Genomic DNA, 12,968 nt, shown 5'->3' with positions numbered 1-12,968 from the left:
GGCTGTGATTTCTGCCAAAGAGGGTGTTACTAAGTACTGACTGATAGAGTGCCCAAACCTTTGCACATGCCACATTTACTTTTTTTTTAATCTGTTACATTCAGCAAATAAATAGCAACCGTGCATTAAAATTTGCAGAAATACTTTATGTCAAGTTTGTTTAAGTTTGTTTGCTGCAGAGGTTGTGTTACCTTCTTTTCACTTAGAAAATCAACAAAACATGCAATTTGCCCAGGGGTGCCCAAACTTTTGCATATACAGTAACTGTAGATATTCAATATTCAGTACAGGAACATGCATCTGTACTGTACTCTATCTGTGCAAATAATTCACAGCACACAGAATCACTATACAGCCAAGTAACAGCTAGGTATTGCTTTGAACTCGCATTGTATGTCTAAGCAACTGTTTAAGTGACCTAGTTATAAGTTTTCTAATATATTTAAGTGTTCGTATTAAGAGTACGATCCTACAGTATTTACCTCTTCATCACTGAACAGAAGAAAAAAATACTCTCCTAACATGGATAGAGATATTTTAGGTAAACCCAAGTACAAAATCTAATCTTTAATAAAAACATCATGGAAATAAGTTTTATTTTTCAAAAATAAAGTAAAAGGGTATGATCACATACGTTTCAAACAAAAACATTGAGGATGTCACCGGAAATCCTGCAAAAACAAGACAATGCATTCCGATCTTGAGAAGAGACAAACAAAAAGAACGAAACTAAAACTGAAGGTTTAATTTTGTATGTCCCAGATTTTAGCATTTAGATCACACTGAATTCTAAAATGGCAGACAGTGCCATTACCCAACACCCCTCATCCACAGACACCACAGGTGACCTCAGAGAGTGAGAAAACGGTCTCGGGACAGTAAGAACCCTCTATGTCTCACCATTATTTACAGGGGGAGGAGATGTATCCCAGCCTCTCCTAAGAGAAGTACATTCAAACAACATCATTACATAACATGCATGTTGCACTTGGAAAGTGTACAGGTTTATTCCTTACGGAAAAGCAAAAGGAAAGAAGAAAAAAAGTACTTTCAGATTTGAGACTGCCTTCAGGTGTGAAGAATTGTTACCCTTCCGAATGGAACTCTATTTGTTCTTCAGCAGTTTTCTAACACAGATCCCTACTCTAACCAAATTGTAACCGAGTATGGCAACCATGACTAATTTGTGAAAACTTTACGTTTTCTTCCCACGACACTTCATGTCCCTTGCAGCAAAAGCAGAACGGATGTTGCAAAATGCTAAAGTTTACAGAGCAACCAAAACCTCTACACATACCCAAAGATACCCCTCATGATTCCCCTTAAAATTTCAATAACCTGTAATGCCAGAACTTAACAGAGAATCATAATTCTCCCTTCAATTACTTAATTTAGGAGCAGATTTGCAGATTCTTGGTAATAAAATTTCGAAAGATTCTTTTTTTCCAGCATAGACTTTATATTATTTTACATAATTGGATATTTATTATTTAATTAGGTTTCAAATTTCTTAATTAGGAAAGTAATGCCAAACAAGAATACCATTTGTTTCATGGGTTTCATGCTGCTGTACATCACTATCTAACTCGCAACTCTCCACCTTTAAAAACACTGCAGTAAGAAGACTGCCGAAACAAGTCATTCTGCTATTATTATTTATGAGCATGAAAAAAAGAGTGCAGACGCTTTAGGTCTGAACACATGAAACGGTCTGTGGAGACTGTAAACGAAACTGTAATGTGAATCCAGTTCATCTGGCCTTTTGCCACTCACTGTGCTGTGGACAGGACACAAGCCCTTATTTAATGCACTTCATCCGTACTGCTGTTTCCATAGCAAACCAATAATGCTTGGAATATCTGGAAAATGTTGTCCAATGATATTGTCATAAATAAGAAATACAAACTCAATTTATTTTCAGAGCTATTTGTCTATGACCTTCTCAGTTCCTCCTAGACTTACATCTCCATTGAATAGGGCAAAGTTAGTAATATTAAGAAATAGTGAAAATCAATCCACACTGTATTATATATAACATATATGTGCATACATATATATTGACTTATAATGCATATACACATTTAAATATATTAAACATATAGACTTAAAAAAATGCTCACAAATATTTCAATTTTAATGGTAAAAGCACAGACAGAAATATATTTCAGAAGTATCAGGGACAGGGGCTAATAAACTTTCATGTTTAATCTAAGTAGAAGATATGTACTGGGTTCTTAAAATAATGCCATTCCTACTGTAATTGCTTGTTAAAATGCTTTTGAGGGCTTCAGTCATTTTAGTAAGAATGACTAATAAAGATCAATGTAAGCATTTAAATTAGTATACCAAATATTAAATCATGATAAATCATGAGGTCCTGACTCTCTGTGGTCATTAAAAATCCCAGGGTGTTTCTCAAAAAGAGAAGGGGTGTAACCCCGGCGTCCTGGCCAAATTTCCCATTGTCCCTTACCAATCATGGCATCCTAATAATCCCCATCTATGAATTGGCTACATTACTCTGCTCTCCTCCCCACTGGTAGCTGATGTGTGGTGAGCGTTCTGGCGCACTATGGCTGCCGTCGCATCATCCAGGTGGATGCTGCACATTGGTGATGGTGGAGGGGAGTCCCCATTACCTATAAAGCACTTTGAGTGGAGTGTTCATAAAAGCGCTATATAAGTGTAAGCAATTGTTAATGAATTATTATTATGATCATTATAGTAATTATTAATTTGTTTGACTGATACCATTATCCAAAGGAACTTCTATTTGCAACCTGCTGTTTGTACAGCTGGGCATTTTACTGAAGTACAATAATTTGAACTCACAAACCCAGAGACCTAACCAGTACTCCACATTGCTAGCCAATGAGAAAAGATTTAAAGCAGGAGATGAATCAGGGTTTCCCCACAGGAAAAAGCTTAGGCCAACAGCTAACAGCTAGATTACTGTACTAGCTTGTGAGCTACAGTAACTAGCTATCTTATAATTGTAACTGAGCATTATTGTCCTAAACAAGATGTTATCTGAGCATAACAACTATCTTGATTTCATAGGATTCATCAAAGACATAGTTTACTCATGATGCTCCCCTAGAAAGAGTTTTCTGCTTGAAACTTGTTGCAATTTGTAGGCATCTAGACAAATTGTGTTCTTGTTGCTATTGAGTGGCTGTTTATTATTTTGTGCTTATTGAGGCAATAAGTCTTTTTTCACTTTGAAAATTAATTGGCAAGTGACAGTACGTCTGTCACCCAACGATTCAGCTGCGAGAAAGCCCTGTGCTGTTTTTTCTTTGTCAATTACTAACAGAGCTCTCAAGGGTCGAAAACCCTTAATTTGTGAGATTTTTAATAAAAAATAGTGATGGCATACAATTTGAATCGATATGTTCTTCCACTGATATGCAAAAAAAACACTGGTCAATTGCTTAACAGAACTGCGAGTCTCTACAACATCTAAAAATCTTATGTGCCATACTTCATTATTTTAATCAACCTAAACTCGATCCAAATATGTGAAATTTGGTTCCAATGCATGAGACCTGAGAGCTATAGGATTACTTACTAGTTGCTGCTGCTGCTGGCTTGCAAATGACCTTTCAGTGTATTACTACAAAACACTATTTCAGTATAGATTCTGGTATACATTTTGTAATCATTCATGCATTTGTTTGGCCAGGCGCTGCCGATTTTTGACCAGTAGGCTCAACTGGCCTGTATACAACTGTTACAAACCCTGTAAACACTGATATTTTCTTATACTGTATGTTGCAGAGCTATTATGTGTACATAGTATGCAAGCAAACGGCATCATTCCTACCCAACGGAAATTCCATTTCATGATGCTTCAATTTGGAGTTGTTATCCATTTGTTCATTTTACTTTTCACCTCTATACATTTCATCCACTAAACAACATAGAGAGCAAAAGCTCTGTTCTGGGGGTCATTCTGTGACATGACAGTCTTCTTACCTGAGAAAGCATTACTGTAGTATCTGGAAAGGGTCTGCATGATGTCCTTGGAGTGCTGTGTCCAGGGAGCAATCTTTCTGTAGGTCTTCACCCTGTGAACAAGCTGAGAGCCCCCATACTGCAGAGACAGAGTGTCCCCATGGTCTTCATAGAGCTCCTCAAACAATCTAAACAAGCACACATCACACAAGCTTTCAGTACATTGTAAGAAACTTCATTTTTTAAATTCTTATTAAAAAATAGCTCAGCACAAATTCCTTTTCCTGGGTGGCCTCTATGAACTTGAACAGCATTCTTGCTTATTTAAACAGATTACTGGACACATTCCATAATAATGTGTGACTTTGCAAAATCAGCTTTTGAACCTACACACTTTATCAAATTTCTGTTTAAACGACTGTTGTATTTAACATCTAAGTGCCTTTGATGTTTTAATAGATAGATAACTTATTTATAAAGTACAAATATGTATATCTACACATACTTAAGTTAAAATAAAATTAATATTTATATTTAACTTTACTGTAACACATATATTTTCCATTATTTATATAAATTCTGATACTTGTCAGTGATTCTTTGGATGGTATGTACTATATTCCTTCATAGCACATTATTTTGATCTTTATAGCATGGCTATGGTAACTTTACTTAAAATGAATAACTAATTTGATTTAACACTGACCATTTTGTAACTGACAATTATTTCTTCACAGCTTGGCTAAAGGCAGCAGCTCCTGCCCTGCTCCTCTGACCCCTCTGCTCACATACCACAGACTACCAACTCCACAGCGCCTTACAGGAGAGCGTCTGTCACTTGTGTTCCTGCGAGCGCCCGCCAGCACATGGCCGGAGTCCCCGTTGAGCTGAGAGAGCCCTGGTGGGTTGGCCGCAACCCTACACCCAGGGGTGCTTTGCTCATTGAGCACACATGGGAAGCCTGGTCACAGTCAGCCAGAGAGACTGACCCAGGCGTGAACACGCACCCTTTGCAAAGACAGCTTTCTGAAGGACAGACATATAAACCTCATGCAAAAAGAAAAAGCCAGTGTGACTAAATAAACAATCAATATTTCCTTAACCTAACACTTCGCACTGGGAGTCTGGACTCTTCAAATTCCCATACAGAAGTTCTTCAGGTATAAACCAATTGAGGCCAAAGACTAATCTTAGAGTCAGGATTGCTGCAACTGCTTGTGGAGTACTGGGTCCACTAAGAATTGTTTCTTTCTCTTGTTTTTGCAATTATAAAACTTAATTACTTGCTTTATTTTTCTCCACATTTCCACATGAAGCCTGAAATATGTACAGATAATCCAACAGCGTAGGAATTTGGCAAAATAAACTTCTGTTGCCTAGGTTTTAAAGAATTACCTGACACAGTCCGTATCAAACTGTAATTTAGGCTTGTCAATCATGCCTAAAGCATACAGCTGATAGGCCAAAGCACACTTCCCAACCATGAACTGGGCTGTGTTTGTACGGTCCAAACAGTCCACACAGTTGGTCCGTAAGACGCCAGTCTGTTCCAAAGATCAGAGAAGGGAGAAGAAAGGTTTATTATTCCAAATACCATAAGACAGAGATAACCCATTAACTTGACAAAACAGAAAGAAAAAACACTAAACAACAAGATGGTAATTAATGTATTATTTAAAATTAGAACTTAAGTTTGATTAAAAATATGAATTTTAAGTGAATCTGATTAAAAGAGGATTTGTAAATAAAATGCTCATTCTTGCTTGTCTAACTGGCTTAAATTCAGTTTTACAAAAAAATGCATAAATGGTACAGTATATGAGCACTGACAAATTGTTTTACTGTACCTGCATGCACCCACTGGCTGTGACATATCCTCCCAGATCACCCCACCTAATCAAAAAGAAGATCTTTACCCAACGCAACCAGTTATGTGTTTCAGTAAGAGTCTTATTTCAAGCATTCATTTTCAAAACTAAATCAAAAGAGCTACTGTAAATACAAATTTCAGTCACCCTCCACAACACAGATAAAGCAACAATATCTTTTACCAGAAACACCTTACTTTTGTGTATTTCTGAATACATTCTGAATACATACATTCAATATTTCTGAATAGATCAACTCAATACCAACAAAGGCTGGGAATGCAAATCATATGAATGCGAATTACACAAAAGAGATTCACAAATTATTTCATAATATTCACATTCAATATAGGCCAATTGATGACCAAAGGACATGCGTATCCATGTCAAATATGCATAATTATATTTGTGCATTAACACAAGTAATTCAACAAGTTTAAAAATATTTTTCTGAAGTCACAGAAGTTGTATTGGTTTGTTCTGAGATGTTAATGGAGTAATACTAATTTTCCCAATTATGCATGGCACAGAACCCAGAGCAAACATTTAGCCTAACATGTACAGTTAACTGGACAGAATTCATTTATCAGTCCATCATTCCTTTTCTTTACTTTTTATTTAACAATGAAAGGATTTACAGATAGAACATATACAACATAAAATAATTTTCTACTTCCATATTTCATTTTACAATTATGTTTTTTATATATTTAACTATTTACATTATACCAGCATACATGGGAGTTATCTTATAGAAATAAAGTCAGCAAAAACATATCAAACAACCAACAATCCAGAAGAGAGATTACTTCATCTTCTTTCACAGAACAAAATCAGGTCTCAATGGGGTCACAATCCCAATCCAGGCTGAAAAGTTGATCTTTTCTGTTATATAAATATCCTTTACAACTTTGATCCATTGTTCTGGTGTTGGGGGTTAGGTCTATCAATCTTTGAAACACCTTACCTTTCATCAGGCCTCAGGGTATGGCAGTAGAAGTCTGGGCGATTCACAAAGAACCCCGTTCTTTTGACAACATTTTCTGCGATCAAGCTGAGCCGGTCCAAAACATTACATAGTTTGCTAATGAAAAAGGGGACATTTTAGCAATGCTGTAAAGCTGGAAAAAAACATTTATTGAGCTGTCCTACTGATGGTGTCTATTTTAACATGTGGAAAGAACTGTCCAGCTTTCATTATTTAAACATTTTACTAAGTCAATTTTATTTTTTTGCACTATTATTTCAATATTGTAAGAATAAGTGATGCTTCACTGGGCAATGTCACTCTGATTTTATGGGTATAATGAAATTGACTTGGTAGCTCACACACACATCCCACTTCTCTTAATCAGCTGTAAGCCAATGGACCCAACTCGTGACAGTCACCAAGACAGATGGCCAGAAACAAGGACTTCAAATTAAATTTAATAAATCCTTTAACTCACTAAAAATCAAAGTAGCACGATCTTCTTCAGGCAATCCAAAGATGTTAATATTTCTTTCACACACAGGACTACTTACTGTACAATTATGGATTGTTCAGAACCTAAATCTTATTCAGTGGGGTTTCAGAGACATTTTTCAAACTAATGCTTCATCTTAAGAATATGGCCTAATACACATCCTCTTGAAAATATGTTTTGTAAGATAATGTCATGGAGATAATTCAGTGTCAAAGCTGTTTCTCTATTCTACAGACTCAAATGAAGAAGAAAACTTCCTGGTCCTCATATAATAGTGGTATTTCTCACACTTTCTCAAGTTTGATAGTGACTATTCACTTAGTCACTACTGAAAATACAAAACAAGAATTTAGAAAGTGCAACAGAAATAGTGCAATAAGCAATTTCATATATTGAAATATTTAAATATAAATTACCTGATTAATAAAATAAAGCATTAAATAATTGTAATAATGTAACAATTATTAATACATAAAGCAATATTAATACATAAAGCAATAAAAAAATTATCTATGGGAACTGTGACGCCAGGTGCCTACCTCTTGGTGTACCTCGCCATGTCCCAGGCAATGTAATCAATGCAGTGCTCAGGGGGAAGGAACTGGTTGAGGTTCAGGATGGCTGGATAGAGCTCCTCGCTCAGAATCTTTTCATGCTTCCTCTTCTCCCGCTTCTAAATCGCACACGCAGACATTATCGATCACTTGTAATCAGCTAGTTCATAGCAATCAGGAAACGATCTGCCACTGGGTTTTCATGAAAGCTTTTCGGCTGCAGTGCTGGAAACATTGTTCCGTGGTTGTCCCAACACTGGCATTCACGAGATCACATCAACTGAATTTTTAAGGGGAACATAAACTAGACCCTCCAACAATGGTATTTTTGACAATTTCAAGTTAAGAATATAGTAGAATACTGAAATAATTATTGACCTAACTAAAGAATAACTTGACATTATAAGGGCAGAACCAACTGAAAAGGAACGATGGCACAAACTGTAATACTCATGATGCATCCTTTCTCGAGCGTGGTACCCGTACAGCATTGCCAAGGCTAACCTCACAAACCCTGTTAAGAGCTAACTTTCCAAGAATACAACTTTTGTTTTTGTAAAATATAAAGGTTTTGCATGATAAATTTATTAGATATGTAGCTGAAATATACAGTAACTGGAGATTTTGGACCTGGGCTTTTCTTTACGTGGGGAAGATGAAAGTTTCTGCTTTTCAACAAGGAGTGGTCTGCATTACAATGCATAGAGTTTTCTAGAGATAAAGCCTGTTTGATTTGCTCAATGATTTTAACCAAGGCGACTTACGTTTGTACCCATTTATACAACTGGGGATTTTACTGGAGCAATGCACAACAGTATAACGTACTGTACAGAGCTCTGTACTGTAAAAGTATCCAGAGACATGCACAGTTTTCACATGTTGTTACTATGAAGCTTGCACTCATTACACTCTGACATAGCAATTAATATTTGTTATATACACACAACGTTAACTTTGCTCAAGGGTACAACAGCAGAGTCCCAAATGGTATTTGAACCCTCAACCTTGCAGTTACAAGTACTGTATATGTTACCTTGTCTGCTAAATTAATAAACTTGGACTAAAACAGATCGTCCTTGAAGTGTGCGTCTCTCTCTCTAAAATTCCTTTTCAAGATGAAAGACAAGCACTTCAAAGTCCTCCACGTTCCATTCCATACTTCACAATAACAATACAATTCTGCTTATTACCCACACACAAAAAAGAAAAGAACCTATTAAACCTTTCAGTCAAAAGCAAAGCTGTTTACTTCCAATTCGCATTTAGTTGTCTGACATTTAATGTGCAGGTCTGGACATCAATCCCATGTGTCACACAGCTGCTGCTGCAGTGCATGGAGTTGTGAAGTGTTTGAAAGTCTGCAGTTTCAAAAGTTACACACCTGACACGTGCCTGAGGGTTAGCACTGTCTTTATTAAGGAATGCCTCCCACATTAGCACGAGCCATGAGCACAGGAAGCCCCACGGCCATGAAGGAGTAAAAAGCTTGCAATTAATATTTTAATCAGCACTCAGAGAAAATTATCGCTGATAAATTACACCGTCCTTCACAGCTAGAGAAAAGAAGATGGGCATCTACACTTTTAACAAAGCAATTTCCACACAATAGCATCCTGTGGGAATATCATTTTTGTGTATGCCAAGCCATGTGAAGCTTTTCTGCTGCTTTGTCACAAATGGTCTATTACTATACTATTTACTATACCCCATTACTTTGCTTTTTCAAAAAGGTCTCACACATACCAGCTTGATACCGTTTTCTATTTAAAACACTAGTGTCTCTGCTGTGTGTGGCCAACAGGTAAAGGCAGCTTTGTGAACAAGAAGTAATTATTGTTTTACAAGTATTTTATTTCTCCACGCAACTAGTCGTCAACAGGAGCCCCCACCCCAGCCCCGAGTCACATGGCTGGGCCTTGTGAATCAGCAGAATCCACTGAATAGCCATCGCGTTTCACACCTTGTGAGCGTCCACGTGAGCACATTCACCAGAACTCCAAAATGTCACACTGCAGCATTTGCAACAGCATGTGAATATTGACAAGCTAAATCTGTGTATGTTTTGCTTTGGATCTCTTTCAAGATGACTGATAGCAATCTCTGAAATCAGAATATTCCACTTCTTGTTCAGTCTGCTATAGCTACCATTTTTTTACAAAAAAAGTTGGGATTTACAAAGGTGGCTTGTGATTAAAGTTACATTTTATATTAATTTTAGAATGTTTTTCTACATGTCTTATAGGCATAGTAAGCAATGGAATCCATTCTTTTTCACGGGATAAATGCAATACTGTATATCAATATGTGAAATATTCAGCTGAATATACAACTTATGAATTTAAATATGAACTTCAAACATAATGAACAAAACTAACAATAACAACTGAAACACATATTTAATGCACATAGAGGTTCAAAACGTATAAGAATCATTAGAAGTGAACTGAGCATAAATTAAACTGCAGTGTATGTTTTTTTTATGAGTGAGATTTTTTTAAAAACAAGGCCTGTTTTAAGAAAACTTTACGGTTTGAATCATGGAAGGTAAGAAAGGGAAAAACCTATTTGCCAACAAAAAGTCTGGAAAATCACAAATACCTCGATGAGAATGGAGCAATCAGACTCATGCAGAGTGCGTGATGAACTGCTTCCTTAGGCCCTACTACACCTCAGGAGAGCATGTACGTACACAGACTACACTGCATTTGCACTGGTAGTGATAGTTCTGGAGATACTGTATCTGGAATACACTGAATAAACTGAGAATCATCATTATATACTGATATAAATGCAAATTGATTAATAAATATTTTTGTCCAACAAAAACAGAAAAGGTGAGGTGATTGCAAGCATTTTTCATTAACATTGCCCAACATGTAACAGCAATAAAAAATACTGTAAATATGCCCTAAGCATCCTGTTTACCACCATTAGTGGTGTGTCACTATCTTTGTCCCATTCAGCCTTAATCATGTCCATTTACATTTACATTTATGCAGTATTTGATAGTAACTTTCTTTTTCTTACACCTCTATTCATCACTCCCCATAACATTTTCAAGTTCAGCCAGCTGGGGACATTAATTTTACTGCGCGCTGTGTTGTTCATCTTTCTAATTTAAGTAATTTAGGTTTAGTCAGGCTGTGTGATTTTGTTCATTATCTTGTAAAAAAACAAAAACTTCAACCAATCTCACCTTTCTGGTAGTGTTGCTTAATGCTGAAGAACAAAATTATATTTTTCTTCTTCTACACATATTTTGTATACCTTTCATTTGCATAAGGTTATCAATGCCAAATGCGTTTTTATATATATAATTAACAAATACCAAAGATCTCCATGTTCAAATAATACTCTGGCAAACTTTCATGTTTTCCTTTACATTGTATTTCCTCTTCAGGCTGAAAACATTAAACAAGTTAAATGTGTCAATAATATTCTTCTTAACTATTGACATCCTCTATGGTTTAATGCCCATTCTAGGCATTGCTGATGACATTCTCTTTTTAGGAAAAGGAAAAAAGATTTTCACAGTAAAACTTTACACATCAAATTAGCCTCTTGAAGATTTTTCCTTTTTATATACAGTATGAACCTTCTTTCGACCTTATTTATAATACCATGTAGTTGCTATGCCCTGGTGAGCCAGAGCTCGCAGATCTCAGTCTCCTCGGAAAGAGGGCGCATTTTCCAAACACCTCCCAGGGCTGTTTGGACTCGTTCAGGCCAACTGTCCCAACAACCTTCCTCCCATTAACCGGTGCTTATCCCATCAAGTTCAGGATAAAGACCTGCTCTGCCACCAATCTGGGGGTAGTGCTCTCAGCATTACTAACCAGGTGGATGCTGCACATTGGTGGTGGTGGAGGGAAGTCCCCATTATCTGTAAAGCGCTTTGAGTGGAGTGTCCAGAAAAGCGCTATATAAGTGTAAGTAATTTATTATTATTATTATTATTATTATTATTATTAACCTGCGCCTCACAAGGACACTCAGCTCAAATCTTCTGTCTGTCAGAGTTTTACTTGTCTCAGCTGGTTCAGGTTCTCAAGGTGGTTTCACATTCTAGCATGGAAAGAACCCTAAATGAACATGTTCACATCCGTGCAAATTGGCACTCTTTACTTACCAGCCTTTACAAAATAAAGATTTCCAAATTCTAACCGAGACACAGGCATATTTTATACAAGCAATAGAAGACATCTGCGTGGGACAGAAAGGCAACACTGAGTACAATACCTTAACGAGATTGAGAATGATGATAGGAGAGCCAAACCTCTGGAGCATCTGATCAAAGTGAAGAGCTGCTACATGTGCATAGGGGTCTGCCTGGTCCACTGGAAGACGAGAAGAAATAATAGGTGACCTGAGCACGACACAACAAACAAATCCAGCCCCTACTAAGACTACAGAAAACTCGCCCTGCTCTCTAAATCCTTAAGTCAACTAAAGGAAGAAGGTTCACAAGTGAGGACTTTCAAAGCCAACAGAGGGAGTTGGTGTCGCAACTCGGCCACTGTTTTGCAAAGTCTTTCCCTAGCCCTGGCCATTCAGTCCAAACTCCTAACCACTGGAGCGATGAGTAACACTTCGCCAGCACTTGGGGAAGTCTTAAGTACTTTTAAAGGGGAACTGGGGAACTGCAGTGCCGATTTCTCAGACCCGTTATGAAAGCTCAGGAACAAAATAAATCCATTGATGGGACAGACGCATTTTACAAATTTCAAGTTAAGCTCAAAATCACTAAATGTGTGAAAGTACTGTAAGTCGCCATGTCGTCGAAAACTCCTGGTCTTGCCACGCGTTAGAGCGAGAGTTTGCGAGAATTGGAAGTTTTGTTGCCTTGTTTTGAACTGCAGTATATATCGCTGCATGTACCTGGAAATTATGTCTATTTTTTTTTTAACAGTGGAAGTTTTACAAGTCACCGTGTACTGTACATTTTATTTTCATTGTGGTTTGAAATGCACTCATCAATGCTGATTCTTTCTAACCCCGAAATATAAAAATAGCCTTGCAGTTCCCCTTTAAATGAAAGAACAATCTGAACAGATATATATATTTAACCATTAATGTCTAAAAATCTATTTATCCTATTTTTAAATCCATTTTTTCTTTCCCAA

The 12,968-nt window shown here is 36.8% G+C and overlaps 1 protein-coding gene across 5 annotated transcripts in view; it reads right to left on the bottom strand.

Annotated features, from left to right (window-relative positions):
- Window positions 1–12,968, bottom strand: part of fig4a (FIG4 phosphoinositide 5-phosphatase a) — an 87,935-nt gene that overhangs the window by 47,602 nt on the left and 27,365 nt on the right. For all 5 annotated transcript variants that reach the window (XM_088625801.1, XM_088625805.1, XM_088625802.1 and 2 more), the window contains exons 11-16: window positions 12,085–12,182; window positions 7,831–7,964; window positions 6,793–6,909; window positions 5,805–5,850; window positions 5,353–5,501; window positions 3,979–4,145 (exon numbers count right to left, since the gene is read on the bottom strand). In XM_088625801.1, the coding sequence (XP_088481927.1) occupies window positions 3,979–4,145; window positions 5,353–5,501; window positions 5,805–5,850; window positions 6,793–6,909; window positions 7,831–7,964; window positions 12,085–12,182 (711 nt within the window). The remainder of the gene's footprint in view (window positions 1–3,978; window positions 4,146–5,352; window positions 5,502–5,804; window positions 5,851–6,792; window positions 6,910–7,830; window positions 7,965–12,084; window positions 12,183–12,968) is intronic.

Source organism: Lepisosteus platostomus, chromosome 3, assembly GCF_059453375.1.
Source record: "Lepisosteus platostomus isolate fLepPlt1 chromosome 3, fLepPlt1.hap1, whole genome shotgun sequence".
NCBI lineage: Eukaryota > Metazoa > Chordata > Actinopteri > Semionotiformes > Lepisosteidae > Lepisosteus > Lepisosteus platostomus.
The sequence above is the reverse complement of the archived record's forward strand: the minus strand, read 5'-3'. Positions and strand labels throughout refer to the sequence as shown.